The sequence below is a fragment of the Nannospalax galili genome, unplaced genomic scaffold, assembly GCF_000622305.1.
Source record: "Nannospalax galili isolate Female #2095 unplaced genomic scaffold, S.galili_v1.0 scaffold232, whole genome shotgun sequence".
Taxonomy (NCBI): domain Eukaryota; kingdom Metazoa; phylum Chordata; class Mammalia; order Rodentia; family Spalacidae; genus Nannospalax; species Nannospalax galili.
In genome coordinates this window covers 1,068,530-1,088,302 of record NW_008331488.1, presented here as the reverse complement: position 1 = coordinate 1,088,302, position 19,773 = coordinate 1,068,530, and the positions used below count along the sequence as shown (strand labels likewise).

The window sequence follows — 19,773 nt, the reverse complement described above, 5'->3', positions numbered from 1 at the left end:
CCGTAGTATACCACCCACCAGGTAGAGAGATGCTTATAGAATAGCTCTACCGCGCAGTGTCAGCTGGAAACCACACCAAGTACGTGATCAAGAGAGAATAGCTGCACATCGGAGTCATGAAAGGTTCATCATACGGTAAAAATACCAGCACTTTATGGTCTTTTTCCTCAGCCGAAAAAAATAACATCTTCCTCCAAATTGTTGCCATTTCATATGTTAAATGAGGGAGACAGTTAGTTAATGAAGATCCTTTGGAATTCAGTATCCTAGGATTCTACAAACTCCCACAAAGTAAAGAGATAAATTTTCGATTATAATATCATTTTTGACAATCAATAAGATTCATTAAAAGCACAAAGCACTAGAAAGAAATAATCCCACCAACATCATGCAGTGATTTCTCATTAAAAAAGACAGTGAGCTATTTCAATGTGGGGATTAATAGAAATAATGTATGGATTCTCACCTTACCTCCTCCCTGATTTATATTATGCTGTATAGTTGAAACAACGGGAAAATGCAAATGTTCCCGAATGATTAATGCTGAGATTCTAAAGCTCTTGCTGATCAGTTATTCACAACAGCATACTGGGGGAAACAGGCACACTTTCTCTTCTCTTGTTTTCTGTGTCTTACACACTTCACGTGAGCCATTCCAGAGATTCAAATTTACTTTTTATGGTAAACAGTGTTTCTCAAAATAAGTACAGCTTTCTTCCTCTGAAAACTCTATTTCATCCATTTCTTGCTCTAATTGGGGAGCTTTTCTGGCTCATCCTAAAGCATCCAGGTTCTGGAGATGTTAATTTCACAGACTCATCAAAGAGACTTTGAAGGCTGGGAAGAAACCTGGACAGCTCCCCTCCCTCACTTCACACAGGAGCATTAACACCGGGATTGAGTTTGCCTTGACTGACTTTGAGGTTTGCTGTATCTCATAGGGCAAAGGGGTTTTTAGGAGGAAAAGGCATTACCAAGGTAACAAAATACTGTGTCAGAAATGAAAGGATGGATGATTAAAGATGGGCATTCTTTTTGTGTGCCCACAGACAAATAGACCAGAAGTTCTTCAAGTGGTTGGCAACAGAGAGAATAAGGGCCATGTCTCTGTGCGTTCATCAGCTCAGGAGGCAACTGAGTAGCCATTGCAGTGGAGGAAAAATACTGCTACACCCACAGGAAATTAAAGGACTTGGATGTCTCAGGGAGCCTGCCCCAGTTCAGTCTCTCCCTGCACCTCAATCCCCACGTGGCCTCTCAGCTTTTGGGGAGAGGCAGAGACAGAGGCAGTATCCCCCATTGTGTAGCCCCAATACATATATGAATGATCTTTTCTGAGAGCCACTACCAGCACAAGTACACACTATCAAAGTGTATTTACATGGTGGGTCTCATTGTATAACTGATTACGTGAAATCTATAGATATAAGTGCTCAATAATTGATAATTTATCAGAACTAAAAACATGATCACCTTTAGGCTAGAAGGTTGTCACATGGTTGTCACAACCCTACCATGCCTTTCTGTCTCTCTATCAGTAAGATCCTGTATTATTGCAACTGACAAAGTAGAGAAAAGAAATTGGATAAATTGGATAAATAATCCTATGCTACATTTTTGGCAAATATAATACACCTTAGACAACATTGAAATATAACCTCTAGTTTTATCCTCACAAAAAATCCTGTGAGATAGTTACACTGATATTATTCTCCATTTCGCTGATACTATTTCTCCATTCTTTATTCTCCAATAAAAGATTGGATTCTACCCACAGATAATAAACAGAAGGACTGGGAGGAAGAAGGCAGAGTCAGAGAAATGGTTCACTTTCCTCAAATTGAAAATAATGTAGACAGGAGAGGCTTAGCCTAGATGTCATCTTTGCAGTTTGATGTTGCCTTGAGGACTGCATCCACTGCCTTCCAGCCTGTGGCTCTGTCCGATTGTTCTTCTCACAGACTGGTGAAGCCAATGAGACTAAAACTGGGCAACACGATTTTGTCTTGTTCCTCTTACACATCATGCCGCCCAAGAAATAAAAACATCTGTGGTGTGAGAGTTAAGTGGTGGGACTAACCCAGCGCTACTGAACTGGAGGGAAATTACTTAGGAGCATAGAGAAAAGGTCCCCTTGTTCTCCCTTGGTTTGGTCAGTGTCTGGATTAATTGTTTGGTGTATTTTTTTTTTTTTTACTAACATACACTGAGCATCTTTTTTAGCATTAGGAAGCCTCCTCCTCTGGCCCCCATGGGCAACCCTCTTTCTCCTCCCTGATTCAGAGATGATGCTACTCCAGCTTTTGATATGCTGTTTACCATAGAAACAGGGAATCCTTTAAGTAGGATCTCCCTAGTCATGACTTTTTAAGTGGACCTGAGAAGTAGACATCACTCTAAGCATCGTGTTGGAGTAAAGAAAGTTGTGGTCAGTCACACAAGCTGAAAGATCTCTCCCTGGCTTTGTAACACATGTAGTTTATAACAAAGGATTAAGTATGAATCCCCTGCCTCAAAGCTCTCAGAGACCCTCTGCAACTTGCTCTGTCACGGCAGGTTCAGACACGTGCCCCTCAGGACTGGACAAACACCGCTGACCTCTTTTGCTCCACCTCTCACCCCTCTCCTGACTTATTTTCCTATCACACCCCCCACTTTCTCTTGTTTCCTATTTTCTACATCAATTCATCTTTTGCAGATGCTCATCTTTCTATAGCACAATAAAAGTATAAACTGAAAGAAAGCCGAACTTTCCCAGGGTTCTCAGTCTTGGCTCTCTTTCAAAGAGCACGTGAATTATTACTTCCTCCAAAATCTTCTTTAGTTTTTATTCATGTTCTCAACACCTGTAGCATTTATAATTTACATTGCTCATTTGACATCTCTCAAATATTTTTGTCTGTGAATATATCTGTCCTGTTTCCCCAACAAGATGACACATTCCCCTCAGAAGGAGGAAGTATGTCCCGCCAGCTACTGGTGCATGCTCCGCATTGTGCATTACGACCTCAGAGAATGTTTAAAAGCAATGCTTATCTTTGTATTTGATTTTTTTTGCACACCAAATTAGACAGCGACTTGGACTATTGGGAATGCTGTGTTCCAACATGGTAACCAAGTTCAAGACAGTCTTTAGTTTCGAAACTAAAGCATGTTCACACTAAGACTCAACCATGAGAAAAGTCAAGCTAGAGAAGCTTAACAAAACATCTTTAGCTAAATTCTTTCATACACGGCAAGTGGCAGTTTCTCCTTCAGAGAAGAGATTACCATGGTTCAGGCAAGGCTTTGATAATAACACTAACAATTATTTTAAAAAGTTACTGAGTCATTATCTACAAGTGCTGTGCTTGGCATCTAATAATCTCATGTAATGTTAATTTTAATAAATACTATTATTTTCTTCATGTGAATGAACTGAGGTTAAAGAATTTAAATAACAGACATAAACCATATAACAAGTAAATTGGGGAGCCAGAATTAATACCACTCAGACTTACATCCCACAGGGTTTGGACATACGGAATGTCGTGACAAACCGCTGTTCTGTCCTTACAATGTGTCTCTTTTCACATAGCTATGTGGTGTGCTGGAGTATATCTGCAAAATGCATAATCATGTGGAATAGATAATAATGTTCAATACTATTACATTCAAAGTATAAAGAAAGTAGTTTTGGAATTATACATAAAATTGTGACTAAAGCTTCTAGAATCTGTTTCATAAATCACTTAATTTGGTATAGCAAGCTTGAGGGAGATATTACTATATAATTATGATATACCTGATGTTATAAAGCTTGTAATAAATTATAACAGTTATAATAGAATCGAGAGTCTCCTGGAAAGTTTCTCACATTCTTTGCATTTATAGATGTGTTTCAATCATATATCACCAAATAACATCTTACTTATGTAATATTTTAAATGCGATAATGAAATGTTAATAGTATCTTCCAAGTCACGTGTTCCATTAGCTTTGCTTTAGATTTCATAAATTCATTGTGTTCCATGGACACCTGGTGTTATTATTTTTGTCTTGAAACAAATACTTGAGGATTATTGATCTGAATCACATCAACTGATAGTTTAATCAACAGGTTCCTTCCAAACAGCGGTGTGAATTCAACTGCTACAATGCTGTACTCTGCATCACAAAATGATTTTTTTCTTCCCTAAACCTAATTATAAAACCGTAAGAAATGTTCAGTCATACATTAGACTTCCCTAAGAATTTCATTAGAATTCAACAGGCATTGAACTGTTCTAGAAAGTAGCCTCTGACTAACTTTGAGTAGAGCTGTGATACCAGTAAAACAGAGAATTAATCTTATTCCTATAAGTATCATGTGACTCAGAGGTCTTTAGGTACCTTGCCGAAGGCTTAGAACGCATTAGCTGTTTCCTTTGCCAGGTCACTTTATGGTAGCGTTGCACTATCAAAAAAGTAATTGTTCACAGGTCTAGCTCATTACCAATTTATATAATTATCCCATTATCTTCGTTTTGTTGGAGAAAATCTTAACTGCTACTGTAGTTTGATCAGCCTTTGATTAATTCAATATTTCCTTTTAAATGCAGGTAAATGGTTTAACTACGGAATTATCTTTCTCGTCTTGATTTTGGATCTGAATATGTGGAAGAACCAAATATTTTATAAACCTCACGAATACGGACAGTACATTGGCCCAGGGCAGAAGATATACACAGTAAAGGACTCAGAGAGTTTGAAGGATTTAAACAGAACCAAGCTATCGTGGGAATGGAGGTCCAATCACACTAATCCTCAGACTAATAAAACCTATGTGGAGGGAGACATGTTCTTACACAGCAGGTTCATCGGGGCTAGCCTGGATGTCAAGTGTCTGGCTTTTGTTCCAAGTCTGATAGCTTTTGTGTGGTTTGGATTCTTCATTTGGTTCTTTGGACGGTTTTTGAAAAATGAACAAGGCATGGAGAATCAAGACAAGACCTACACACGCATGAAAAGGAAATCCCCATCGGAGCACAGTAAAGACATGGGAATGACCCGAGAGAACACCCAGGTCTCGGTGGAAGACCCATTGAATGACCCTCCTTTGGTTTGCATTAGGTCTGATTTCAACGAGATTGTCTACAAGTCTTCCCATCTGACTTCAGAAAACTTGAGCTCACACTTGAATGAACTGACCAGTGCAGCAGAAGCTGACCAAGACCCAACGACGTCTCAAAGTACGCGTATGAGCTAGATTCACTTAGGAGGAAACAGCACAAAAAGCAACCTTGAGCGTAACTTTAAAACCTTAGTCTTTCATTTTGTAAATGTAAGGTTTACATAGCATTAAAGAAACACAAACAATGCCGCAAGGGTGCTCAACATGCTTTTTCTAGATTCATTGTTTTCTATTTGTATTACGATACACGCGCCTTCTGTATGTTTAACGGTCTCTAGAGATTAACTGCACAAGCTATTTCCTGACTTTACAGCATAGTAGATTAGCCGATTCCCCATGTATCTGATGTTCAACCATAGTGGTGCCTTGGGACATTAAACTGTTTTTAACTGTCCAGACATGAAGTGTAGAATGATTGCCCAACATATTTCACATGGGATTTTTTTATACAATTATTTTGATTTACACTTGGTGTCTGAGCAGGAAACAGACATAGCTAAATGTGGTTGAGAGAAGATCTTAGTTTATTGTTTAGTAGCAAAGTGGTGACTTTGACACTTAGACTGCAGAGAACTATGGTGGTTGCCTTTTAAATTTTATTGGCTGTCTGCCAAATATAAATACAAGTGAAAAAATCAGTAAGAGAGAAACTGTAATCCATCACGGGTCACTGCTCACCAAACTTGACTTTGGCGAGCAGTAATTGCAGTTAGGTGATAATACCTAATTAAAGATAAACTGCTACCTGATTAACAGGCTTGCCCTTTTCCTTTGGGAAACAAAGGTTAAGAGGCACAGTGGGGTGAACTTTCAGATTTATTGGCATCTCCACAAAGTCCCCAACGACCAAGGAACTGAAGCATTAGTCCTATGAAGGTTTCATGGCCAGTGTCTGCAATATTGTACGTTTTGCTGTAAATATGGTTCTGGACACTGAATGAAAAAAGTCTAATGCAAATGTTGAGCAAGGGAATTCTAAAAACCATTCACTGGAAGCTCAGTGGGAAAACCGTACCAGAGTCTGTTTAAAGTCTTTCGTGTATGTGCATTTTTGTTTTAGTTTCATTTTTTTAAAGACGTAAACATCGCACATTAATAAATAAGAATTATGCGTCAGTGATTGTGTGCTGCAGCGTTCTTTGTCTGCTTGGATGTGTGTGTTTAAAGGATTCAGTGGCACCTTTGCTTAATAAAAACCTCCTTAAATGGTTTTAAAAGAACAAAGCTTGACACTAAGCAAGTTTAGAAATGGTGTATTCCTAACTTGCTTTTAACTTAATTCATAAATTATGGTTACGTTTCTTGGTGGGGGGCGGCTGAAGGGACATAATTTTTAAGGCGAAATTATCTTCCTATCCTGTACTGACACTGGTGCATTTTGTCTTTATGATTTTTAAAAATCCCCCTTGTTTTGATCTATCTGCTTCTGAGCTTGCAGGTGCTGAATTTAGCATGCATAATAAAACTATGCATTTATCTGTCACTTGAGAGCCAGCTTTAATAAACATCTTTTGACGTTTGTTTACTAAGCAGTTGGAACCAAGCCCCTGCTGTCTTTTTTTAACCTTTAATGGCTATGCATGGTGTACTTAGGATCATACATATCTCTAGCTCTGAAAACACAGAAGGCAACCTCACTATAGTAACCAGTGACCACCCTACCAAAGATACCTTCCCCTGATGTGATCACATTGACCAAATTTGCACAGCCTAGAACTACATTGAACTTTTAGCTCTGTGACAAGATAACGCCACTGGTACCATATTTTTATTAATTCTGAAAATTATTTTCTTATAAAATGAAAAAGAAAATTGATTTTAGAAGTAGATGTTTCTTATCAATATGCATTCTTTTGGAAAATATTATTTGAGATTTTAATGTGGATATTAAGGGGAAATTCTTTAGTGAAGGAACGTAATTAGCAATAATAAAATAGACAAAAAAGTAGACCCGAAGCTTTGTGTTTCTAGGAACTGGCTTGAGAAACTATTCATCAATATGAAAATATTTACGTGATGTTTCCATAAATTTATTACTAAGTAAAATAGTTTCCAGGGATGACATTTAAATTTTTTAATTTTATTTATTTATTTTTATTTTATATGTATGAGTGTTTTGCCTGAACCCGTGTAAATGCATTCATGCTGTGAAATGCCCCCAAAGGCCAGAAGAGTGGTAGATCCCCTGGAACTGGAGTTACAGATGGTTGTTAGCTGCCGTGTGAGTGCTGGAAACCAAACCTGGGTCTTCAGCCAGAACAGCCAGTGCTCTTAACTGCTGGACCATCTCTCCAGTCGCCTGGAATGGTATTTTAATAATAAAACAAGATTTGAACCGTCTAAGGCTTTCATTATTCAACTGTATATCCTGACACTTGTATTTCTCTTTACATGTAGGTCTTCTTCCTTCTTTTACAATGTTTTTCAATACTTTTTAAGTATTACATTACTGAACAAAGATTATAAATAAAAGAAAGTCAAAATTAAATCCATTTATATGCAGACTATTAGCCTACATAGCTTTTTGAAGATAAAATAGTTTATTCTTAATAAGGGCATTGAAAAATAAAGAGTCATAAGAAACTCAGAATTTGAAGAGTTAAGAAAAGATTAAAAACCATAAGCCAGTAATTCTGAAAGCATAACAAATGTGATGCATTAAGTGTAGTAATGCTTAAAGACTATAAACAATCACATTTCCACTGTTCAGTAATTACATATTTTCTTCCAGGCAGTGCAAAATTTAAACTAATTTGACACTATTTAGTATCTTACATTTATAGGGCATGTTATTAGTAATTTAAATGGAATATTAAACACTATGAATGTATGCCTGATAATATACACTTAGAAGTAAATTTCATCACCACATGACCATTTGTGTTCCATAGCCATCCTTAATCTCCCTGCTCTCCTCTCATGGTGACGACTGCCTTCCTTTGCCATTTAGCAACAAGGATCACCGCTGACTTTCCTAGGACTGTTGAGCATTATTTCTTCTCCATTCACTTTCCCTATGAGTCAATTAAGCACAAAGTCTCCTTTTATTCCCACAGCCTCAGATCTCATAGGCAGCATCCCAAGGCTCTACAAGCATTCAGATGTGAAGTGGGGGTCAGTCTGCTCTATGTCACCCTGGGGCTCCATAAGCATTCCGTTAGTATTTGGCCGCCCTCTGGGTCACCTGCACAAACCAATACGAAACATGACAAAGACAATGCCAATGAGTCACTTTATCTGTCCCTGTAACTCTATCATGATGTCAACTGAATTACCTGACATTTGGCCAAAACCCCAGATACCTCCATCGCTTATCATCTATCTGTCCTCATTCAGAACTGGTTCATATTTTAAACTCAACTGCTGGTTTTGCATATGCACCCCAGGTTTTGTGTTCATGTTGGCTCTTCCTATTGAGGGAATGGCTTGGCTCACTGCTCTATCTGGCCTAATTTCCTCTAGCTTTGCTCAATCACCTCTCTCGTGGTTTATTCATTTCACCAGACCTACTTTTAAAAAAGAAAGATCAACTCAGCCTCGCAGATGATAAACTGGCACTCTTCTGACCAATCCCTATTTTGACCTTTAAACGTGGTTGTGTAAAGGATTGTGATTATTGGGAACCAATAGATACAAGAACCAAGCTCATAAGAATTTAGCTTGCTGCAATTCATACCTGACTATCATTGCATTATCATCCAAACAACTAGAGAAGTTTAGAGAGCGTGGTTGTCACTCAGAAGTCTTTTTGGTTGAAGATAACTTAAAAAGGGTGGGGATGTGTAATGGAAAGAGGTTGAGCAGGTGATGGAAACTGAGTGGAAGGTGCTGCAATCAAATCTTAATGAAAATGGCCATTTCACAGAGCATGAGCTTTAAAGCAATTAGAAGATGACCAAGGGCTTCGTAAAGGAGCCTCACCACTCACGTCCTGTGAGTTCGATACACTTGTGGGTTGTGAACGGGTGTCAGAAAGATATGTTCATTCAGTGGGGCTCTATAAAAATTGTTTAGTTGGTGTCTTGAGCAGGCTAGTTTTGATGTCATTTTGTATGTGCCCCGGAGAGCATGGTGTAGTCTGGGAGGGGAGAAAGAACCTGTGAGAGAAACTCCAAAGACAGAGGAGGGTGAGTGGACGACATGAGATGAGAAAGACAGAACAACACTTAGCAGTTCAGAAAGGTTAAAAGAAAGCAAATGAAGCAGGGTCCGCCGGTAAGCACGCCATGTTAGCATGCAAAGAAAATATATTGTACGTACTTTGCAAAAAACATGCTGAAAATTTTAGTGAGAAACAAAGTATTACTAAAATTGAGCTTTATAAAATACTATTGATAATATTTTGGTGTGAAGGTGCCAATGATCTTACAGCAGTGAATATAAAATATGGATTATAAATGTGGCATGATTCTTCCCTTTCTGTATCGTCCAGCAGCTTAAGTTGTTCAATCACAAATAATTGTACAATGGTTTTTTTAATACACATCTATTTTTAAATATATAACTGAGAAGCCCTACTATAAATATAATAGAAAATGGCAGTAACAAATCAATTTGCAGATGACCCTTGCCTTAATAAACTTATTACTATCTCATAAATCTTCACTCAGTTGTCAGACTAGCAACAGTGTCATTCTGAACATTTTGTATACGCAGATAAATTGTTCTACTTAATTCTCAAATTACATGGCCATAAGTGACAAGTAGGGTTAATTGCACCCTGTAGACAATGGGCCAGACGTCCATTGACATGTCCAAGATCACAAAGTGGAGCTAAGATTTGAGACAGATTCATCTAATCCCAAACCTTCTAATTTTTCCATTACAATCATTCTTACGTATCCACAGAAACTGTGTTTCAAACAAGGTCTTTGATGGATGAGCTAGGAAATGGTTGTAGAAACATAAGATGCTTGATTTCTAGCAATTCTTATCTCTCAAGAACCCAAGTTAAATATTTAACATGAATTTCTACAGCCCTCCTGGATGCAATTTACAAGTTCAATCATATAATTGAGACAGACAAGATTGAATTAAACATCAGGAGCAATAAGTTCATTGCCAGATGTTTTAATTTAAGCTACATTTATAAAACCACAACACGGATTGGTACTAACACAATTTCTAACCTTGGAATTAGTTTAAGATTTCACTTTTCTTGGGGAGGGAAACAGAACTCAGAATGTTTTGAATACCCCAGGTGGATGACCGAAGAGGACTAGAAAGTTATGAACATTCCAACAGGGCAAAAAATGTTTAGCTGATGACTAGTTCTAGGAAACAAAGTTGGATGTAAGATCTAGCAGCAACAACATTTTAAAGTGAGCATCTAAAGCTTATTATTAAAAAAAAATAACAAAATGCCTTCATCAAGGGGAACGAGCTGTACTTCAATGTGACCAGCCCCAGCTGGGAAGATCTATACCTAGGAGTTTTATTCTTACGGATGGGGGCATCTCACAGGATTTTGGAAGAGATCAAATAAGATGGCGACTATGTCAGCTCTGTGTGAACAGAAGCAAGTCATGGAAGGATGAGGTAAATAACAGCGGCGAGACCTCCAGGCCTTTGTAATGCCGCACCCCACTTTCAAAAGACCCTCTAGGCTTGCCTTAGCCAGCAGCTCTAAGCTGAACATGGTTAGGCTGTTTGCTCCCAATTTTTTGTCTCTCAGTCATGCTTTGAACTCTACAAGCTGAAATGTAATCCCTTTTCACTTTTTACAGGAGTTCAGATCCCTTAGCTTAAAGCAAGTGCTATGTCCTCTGAAATCAATGGCTGTGATCCTTCAGAGCCGCTGGGCCAGACTTACTCTTCAATATTTTTAAGGCTCTAAGTTCTAAATCATTTCCTTCCTTCTAAGATTGCTTTACCCATTTCTCTTATCAGGACTTTCTCATCACGTCAGTAATCCACCACCTTTCACACGTCCTGAAGTGAATGTGTTTGTGTCTCCGGCGATTTAAAAGAGTTGACACACACACCTGAGCCCCGTCCTTCAGTCTTCCTACTGTGCTTTGATGCAGTGTAGGCAGCCATTTCTGAATCAGAGCATTACCCTCTCCTTGCCTCTTCAGACAATCCTGCCTTAGTTTCCATGGAATCGGCACAATGCTTTTGGAAAGCTGTGTGATGCTTTGTACAAGAACATTGTAGGTCACTATCATGGTTTCCATGCAGCTTATAGAATTGCATGCTTTGAATACATTATTTTATCTATGCGGTCTGGTAGACTTCAACCTAACTACACTGATCTACACTTAAAAAGAGTTATTCTTGAAAGATTACATTTTCTATTTGGAAAGAACAATGGCCAAATCAGTGCCAGTTACTACTCAGATTTGATAATCATAAAATTGCTATAGCATTACCTGTGAACAAATTACAGTGTTCTTCCATCTGAGAATAAACATTTAATGCTTCAAATACGACAGAAATCTAGATGATCTTGATCTTAAATTTGGATCATTTACAGATCCAAATGGCCTCTCAAAATGAAAAGATATGCCTCCATTTTATAACTACCTATTCTCACCCGATTGGTCACTGTCACTGCCTTGCAGAGAGATCATCAGCTTTTCCTAGGATCACTGCAGCTGGCCTTAATTGGACCTCTGCTCACCTTGTCCACTGCAAGTCCTTCTCCACAGAAGAACAATCTTTCTAGAACATAAATATGATCATATCACGTCATTCATTTAGTGAGCAATCTTTTCCAGTAGCGTTTCTAAAGTACGATGTACAGCTCTGAAAATGCCAGCAGCTTAGCGGGATAAGAAATCATTTCTTGCCTGTGTTGGACTGAACTGAGTGTTCCACAGCAGCCCTCCATTTCCCAGTCCATGACTCTGCTGTCTCCCCTATGGCCCCTTAACCCTTTAGGACCTTAGATTCCTCCATGTATACAGATGTCTGGGAAGGAAGGAAAGAAGGCTTGTAGGAAGTTTCTGGAATAGACTGGGAAATGAACCCACACACTCCATCAGTCATGACTCAGCTAATGGGGTCTGCATACTAGCAAGAGATGCTGGGAAATGCTATTCAGCTCTAGGCCCGCAACAGAAAAGGAAGAAGCCTGAGGACACTTACTGACCCAGGTATGTTTTACACCCGAGGTTGTAATTCAGTGGGTTCAGACGGAGCTGAAGCTGAGTTTTTAGTTCCATGAGTGAGTCTCTTAGGAGCAGGAATTTGAGGATCAGTAAGAAAGTACTCATTTTTGCTGGGATTCAAAACTCAAAATTCTGTGTCCTTTTGTTTGTTTGTTTGTTTGTTTGTTTGTTTGTTTGTTTGTTTGTAGAGAGCCCTACTCATCCAGCCATGTTAGACTCTTGACAGCTCTCCTAAAAAGCCAGGTCCCACTTGGCTCTGCTTCTTTTCAGTGTCTCCTGTTCCCCTCTCTTCCTCCATGAACCTTGGGATCAATTCAAATATTGTCTCTTGTATTCTATCTTTCTTCACCTTCCAAAGTAGGTGCAGTGACCCTTCGCGGTGCTTCTGTGTGACGTGCCATTTATCTAATGTAAGATCTTCAGCACTCCAACTTAGAGCTATACATCTATCCATGTGCGAGAGACTATTTAACCTCAAGTGCCATGATGAGGAATTGCACATTCATTTTCCTCTATCATAGTTTCTTGACTCAATAAAATTTGAACAGATAACTGTACCATGAAGTAATATGTTTAGATTGACTCATTTTTTCGATATTCTCAATTCAGATCCTCTTCCTGACACGTGTTGTAAAGCATTTGTGCTGGATAGCTTTGACACACCTGGGTAGAGGGAGCCTCAATTGGGGAATTGCCTCCACTGGACTGGCCTGTGGCCATGTCTGTGGAGTAGTTTCTTGATTTTTGGGTGATGTGGGAGGGCCCTGCCCACTTTGGGTGCTGCCACCCCTGGGCAGGTGGTTCTGTATTGTATAAGAAAGCAGGCTGAGCACACACCAGGGGAGCAAGCCAGTAAGCAGCATTCCTCCAAGGCCTGTGCTCCAGCTCCTGTCTCAAAGTTCCTGCCCTGAGTTCCTACCTTGGGCTCCCTGATGAATTGTGACCCTGGAGATGTAAGATAAATAAACCCTTTCCTCCCCCAGTTGGTAGTGGTCAGAGTGTTTTGTCACAGCAATGGAGAAACAAAGTAGAACAGCACGGATACTTCCAGTCAAATTTTATAGCTTAAATTGGGAGATAGGTTCATGTCTTAATTTGTTTATGGCAAAGGAGACTCTTGAGGTGCCAGTGTTTTAGAAGAAATAAAATAGAGAGTCCCATGGTACACAGTTTGGTCAGCAGGTCATAGTTCTCTGAGAGCAGATGCAAAACACGCAGCAAGTCCACAGGCAAGTCTGGTTTGTGGCTTTTACATGCTGTTCTCTGGAAACCGAAAAGCAAACATCAGTCAGATGTTTTAAAACCTAAATGAATGGATTATAGCTTTTCTCTTATAACTGATAAGTCAGAATTCCTTACAAACCTATTTACATGTTAGAAACATCAATTATTCTTCCCATTTGAAATACATGACTCTTGTAATCAATTGCCTTGAGTCAATGTTTAGAATTATTCATGAAAGAGTTATATTTGAATGGAATTTGATGAGAACCAGGCAGCATCCATTAATTTCATTAGTTTTATATGAGCTGGAAGAGGAACTTTGCACACAACCTAATGAATCAAAAAGTGCGGTACAAGTATCCGCACCCAAACCACCTCGCCATTCTAAGGTCAGGCAGAGCCCTGACTGCCAAGGAGAGCAGAGAAGACATGCCCATGCCCCTTTTCTTGCCTCTGGCACTTTATCATCGGTCCCCCTCAAGCAGTGACTATACAAAGTATTTTTTGTTCTTTTGCACCCCTTGTCTCCCAGTCCAGTGTCCCTGCAGTATAGTGGGCAGAGCTGAGATGATTTTTAACTTCTAAGGGTTCGAATATGTCATACTCTGAGCCTGAAAATGGAAACATAAATCTGGACATTGAAGACAGCAGGAGCCAGGGCCAAGGGTCTCACTCACTTACCTGCAGTGTGCATCCAATCTGAGAGAGTCATGTGGTGGCTGTCCAAGGCGGCAGAAAATCTCTTCACCCAACGGACCCAATAAATGGGAAGTGTGGTAGCTGGCTGGCATTGCTGAAACCACCAAAGTATAGTTGTGGTCCTAGAGAGATCTGTCCAGTTTCAAGCAGGAAGCGCTCCAAAAGAGGCAGGAGGCAGCCTCCCGGTAACCCAGACCTGGAGGGCTGGTCAGTCTGCAGCTTGTGATAGACTACACCATTGTCAGTCAAACGGTAAAGGACAGGACCCTGTGTGCTACTGCATTCCTGGGGCCTGTCTTGTGTGGGCCCAGTGCAGATAACTACAGTTGCGGGATAATGATTGCAATGGTCGTACCTAGTCTAGAGAAGAGAATCACATTTCACAGCCTTCACCCCACCTTGCAGCTCTTGCATGCGTTTCCCACCTCCCCCCCACATCTTTGGCACTGCAACGATCCCAGAGCTCTGAGGGGATGCTACAATATCTTGCTCAGGGCTGAGTCCACAACTGTTGCTTATTCTCTGCAAAACGTGGGAAGTCATGAGTCTCTGCACGCACCGTCATTCATTGTAAGGAGAGGTTTCTCTGATCAGACTGAGAGCAGCTTTTTTCTCTGGGTGTAAGCATAGCGATATTAGGGAGCACTTTGCTGCTATGCCAGTTTAGTTAACTTTCAGGTTCCCTGCTTGGACCTATGAGCTCCCCAGATTTGGGTTGTTAGCCAGACTTACAGCACCAGGCATGAGTTCTCCCTGATAGACTTCCAATCCAGCCAGAGGTTATTTAAATTTATTTTTTATCTGATACATATGAATATATTGATGCTTCAGTGATACATGAATACATTGCACAGTGCTTAAGTCAAGGTAAACACATCTATCTCTCAATAAGGTATCACTTGTTTATGGGAAAAGCATTCAAAGTTCTACCTTCTGGCCTTCTGAGATGTACAGTATATTGTTATTGTCTATAGTCACCGCACTGTTCAATCGTGCAGGAGAGCTCCTTCCTCTCATGTGGTTTCTGAAAGTTTGACACGATATAGGTTAGCTGTGGTCCTGTAACAGTAGAAATAATAAAGGGAGGGCTTTGCCAATGAAATCCCTCCACATATTTCGACCCTTAATAATTATTCTGTAACTGGGCATAAAATAGTGCATAAAGAGCTTGCCTGGAAACCTTTTTGATGTAACAATGGCATGCTACCTGACCGTCTAAAAAGCAGAGTTCCTGGAGAATCACTGGCTGCCCTAGGATCCGCACACATCTCCCTGCTCTTTGTTGTGCGTGACTGAGGCTTATCTGAATGCTTCTCTTAAGGCTGACTGGACAATATTTTAGAGAAGGTTTTAGTTACCATTTTTAGAAATAACAGAAAACTGGACTCCTCTGATCCAGGGGCTGGACCTGGAGGACCCTCTGAGGATCAAGTTTGAAATTACTTTTCTAAGAGCACAAACCATGGAGTTTATTATGAGTCTTACTCTGACCTCATGAGGAGAATCATTACACTAGCTTTACATCTTAAATTTGTTTCTAACATTCATTTTGCTGTGTAGTGACATTAGATCAAACATCAGCTTAGCTGGAGTAATGTAGAATGTTCTTTGGAGTGAGGCCTCTTTTATGTAATGATAGGATGCTAACTGACCTTCCAAGACATGAGAGGTCCCTATGAGGACACCTGACTGCCCTAGAATGTGTTGTAAACAAATATACATACATGTACATCAACCAGTCATGTAAATTTTTAAAGTAAATTTCATATGTGGTAACACTGAGATGTCGGATACAGGGAAAGGAATGGTTTTGAGGAAAGAATACTCTGCTTATGTAAATCCTGACATTCTGCAAAAATGTAGGGAAATGTTTGACCGTTAAACACAATCACTTCTGAGCCTCCCGTGCTCTTTGCTTGTCTTTGGCACAATGTAAAATCCTCTGCTAACAGAATCATATAACAAAACTAAAAAGAGCATTCCAACTGCATTTTTCCCCCTTGGGGCTACATTGGAGCAAGTTGTTTTTCTAAAAGGTGAAAAGGCAAGAGTCTAACATAGCCGAGGCTGGTCAAAGGAATAATGCCAACATTTATAGAGTCTCGGTATGTTAATTCTCACAAAATGCTTCAGAGACTAGAAGCATGCAATATGGCTGCAGTCAAATATGACTCAGTGAGACCGAGAAGTCCCCTCTTTAAATTCTGTGAGTTGCTGCGAAGGGAGCATGAAAAATAAATTTTGTTTGCAGAGCCACAGCTAAGGACCAACCTCTGCCTTTTAAGCCTTTTGCTCTCTGCCCAGGTTGCTGCATGCGTAAAGTATACGTGCACAGCACCCACAGGGCAGTGCCGCACACTAGACACTGCTCATTTTAATCTGCCGTTGCTGCTTATTGAGTCTTCAGTGTGGTCCAGGCACCTAAACTTCTGACATCAGTTTCCTGATCTCTAAAAAGGAGACAAGAATGGTATTTGTCACAGAAATAATGTGATAATTACATGAGCCAATGTATGTGCATATCTTCATAAAGAGTGAGCATACAGAAACATACTGATGGGTCTAACTGATATTGAGTAAGTGAAGTATTGAGTGAATTAGAACACCAACTTGTTTGTGGACCAAAGAACTCGATTCTGAACTCCCTTAGTGGGTGGACTTACTAGGTTGCTTTGGACCAGGTGATCTGCTTTCAGGCAAGTCTGCTGGATAATACTTCCTACATAAGGGTGAATCTTCAGGAAGAAAATACAAGGAGGGAAAGAGACCTCTGTCTCCTCTTTCTCAGCTTCATATTATCAGAGACTTTGTGATGGGCTCCAGTGAGTTAAGATTAGTCATTTGTCAGGAAGAAACAAAGGCTTTAGAGAGCTGTGCACCATATGGGACCTGAATCTAGACTCAAGGCTTAAATGTAATTTCAAGGTGGAGCTGGTGTCAGTTCAAGACCAGAGGGTGCTCAAGACTCAGACCTTGACCATGTATGATGCATGGTGCTTCGTATACTCCTGCCACAAGAGAATAACATAAAATCACTGAATTTGGAAACACAAGTGTGCGACATGTTCCTTGGGTAATTCTTTCCAAGGTTATAAAGGGGACCCTCTGGGTGTCGGTTCAGTACTGTGAAATAATCCATGTGATTGGAAGGGACCATTTTGTAGCAGCAGCATGGATAGTAGCAAGGAATGAGTGGATTACAAAGGTTCTTAGCATTTACCTGAAGGCAGGTAGGACTGAGGCACTGCCCCACCCTCCAAGAAATGACTATACTTCAGGAAAGTGTTACTGGATTCTGGATAATTTGGGCAAGCAAATTTCAAGACAATTGTTAGAAAAATAAATGTAGTGTTTTGGTCACTATCATGTCTCTGTGACAAAATACCCAACAAAAACAACTCTAAAGAGGAAAAAATTATTTTGGCCCATGATTTCAGAAGGTTTCAGTCCATCATGAGGGGAGGGCAGGACGAAGCAGCTCAGCAGGACTGCCGTGAAGGCTGTTCACATCATGGCAGATTAGGAAGCAGGTGCTGAGCCTGGAACCAGCGGCACGGTGTCACCCCAGAGACCCACTCCTAGTGACCTGTTTCTGCCAGCTACGCCTTACTTTCCAAAGGTCCCATAGCCTCCCCTAAATCACATACCAGCTGAGGACCAAGAGCCTCTGAGGAACACTGGAAATTCAAAACATAACTGGTAGTAAAATCATATGCTACGTAAAGTTGCCACATCACTTACATTAAATTAACCCAGGTATGCTTTCGTTAAGTGAACATTTACTAAACATGCTGTTTGGAGATCTTCACATGCTTTTTTTTTTTTTTTTTCAGCTGGGACACGTGCTAAAATGTTTTACTCTGTGTGTGCACAGAATTTGTGTTCACAGATTCTTGGAATAAAATAATACATATTCCTGCTATTGCCATTGCCTAGTTTTAGTTCATTGATTGCTACTTAATATGGATCTCTATTTTGCAACACAAAAGCTCCAGAGTACACTATTCAGAGAAGGAAAGCACAGAAAATATGCCCTGGCGACTCTTCATCAACTAATAAAGACAACCCAATGTTAGATTAGTGGTCAGGGAAGAATTGCCATTGACAAGGGTATACTCACCACACCGGAGGACGTTCTGACAAAAACAGGCTTCCAATGAATAACCATTGCCAATTCAGTGCCTGTGATTCTAGAGTAAGTGAATTCCCACCTGCCACGGATTATCAGCTACCGCTGCAGCTGCTCGACAAGAACACTATTATTACAACAGTGCAGACAGACTGTGACTGACTGTCCCTCTGCATCTGCTATCTTTCTCCCTTTCTAATCTTATATTTTGCTTTTGGCTCCCAAGATACTAGAATAAACATGTTCTTTGGATGCGAGAAGACATCCAGACCAATATCCCTTAACAAATGTAATCTTTTTAAAGTATCCTGGTATCCTTTGAAGATCCTTGACTAGCTAGGCAGAATAAGGACAGAGCTCACTGTGCTTATTTAAAAATTCCTGTTTGTAGGAGCATCTCGCTGAGGTGTTCTAATCAGCTGTCAGGCAGCCAGGTCTCCCCACAGCTTATGGACAGCCAGCCCCAAGGCTCCCAGGAAGACGGTGGAGAGGGTCGGGTTGACAGATTGTTTTTGCTCTCTTAACGAGCACAAATTAACTGATTTTTTTTCTGAAAAACCTCTCTGGATTCTGACAGACAAATCATTCACAACGTGACATATTTTCATGGACCACACTGGTTTCTTTGTGTAGATGCTGACAGTCTAGTCTGCCTGTTCTGGCTTATTTCTAGTTATTTTTTGCCACAATGACTCAGCCTCACCATTTCCCTTAAAGTACAAACACAAGAGCATGGAAAACAAAGGCAATTGATCATATATATATTTTTGGCCTAGGGTGTGTAATAACAGAAGCTGACATTCACTGCTGGGTCATTTTATACACTGTTTAAGACTTCTTTCTTAGCAAATCCTTTTTGTGGGAATGAACATGATAAAAAGCTCTCCACGTTGATCACTCACTATGTGCCTTCACATATTTCAATGCCCCCAATAGGCCGTTCACCTCTATCCATAAGTTTTTATAGATTCTAATCTTGTGTTATTTTTCCATTCACACAAAGTATATGAGCAGGTAAACCCAAGCAAACATTGAACACCAGGAAGACGCTGTTCGTCTGCCTCTGTCTTTCTGCGGTGCTAGAAACTTGAAAGTGGGCTCTTGCATATGCGAACAAAGGCTCTCTACTATTTACTATATTCTCTTTCTCAGCTTCTTACTTTGGGACAGACTTGCTAAATTGCCCATGCTGGCCTTCACTGGTTCTGTATCCCAGACAGAACTTGAACTTGTGATCCTGCGGCCTCCATCTCCCAAGCAGCTGGGATTACAGGGCTCCCCTATGAGGCTAGGTCAAAGAGTACCTTTTCCACTGTTACCCTGGGTGAGCTACAGTAGAGTTGCTATACATGTTCAGCTGACATCCACATTATGTCAAATTGAGCCATACATAAACAAAGCTTAGAATATTTCTCCTTTCTATTAATTGATCATTTGGCATGATATATATATATATA

The 19,773-nt window shown here is 40.1% G+C and overlaps 1 protein-coding gene across 5 annotated transcripts in view; it reads left to right on the top strand.

Moving 5' to 3' along the window:
- Positions 1-6,262, top strand: part of Tmem117 (transmembrane protein 117) — a 530,788-nt gene extending 524,526 nt beyond the window's left edge. For all 5 annotated transcript variants that reach the window (XM_017796496.2, XM_008826530.3, XM_017796497.1 and 2 more), the window contains exon 8: positions 4,581-6,262. In XM_017796496.2, coding sequence (XP_017651985.1) covers positions 4,581-5,227 — 647 coding nt within the window. In that variant the 3' untranslated portion in view covers positions 5,228-6,262. The remainder of the gene's footprint in view (positions 1-4,580) is intronic.
- Positions 6,263-19,773: the final 13,511 nt, after the last annotated feature.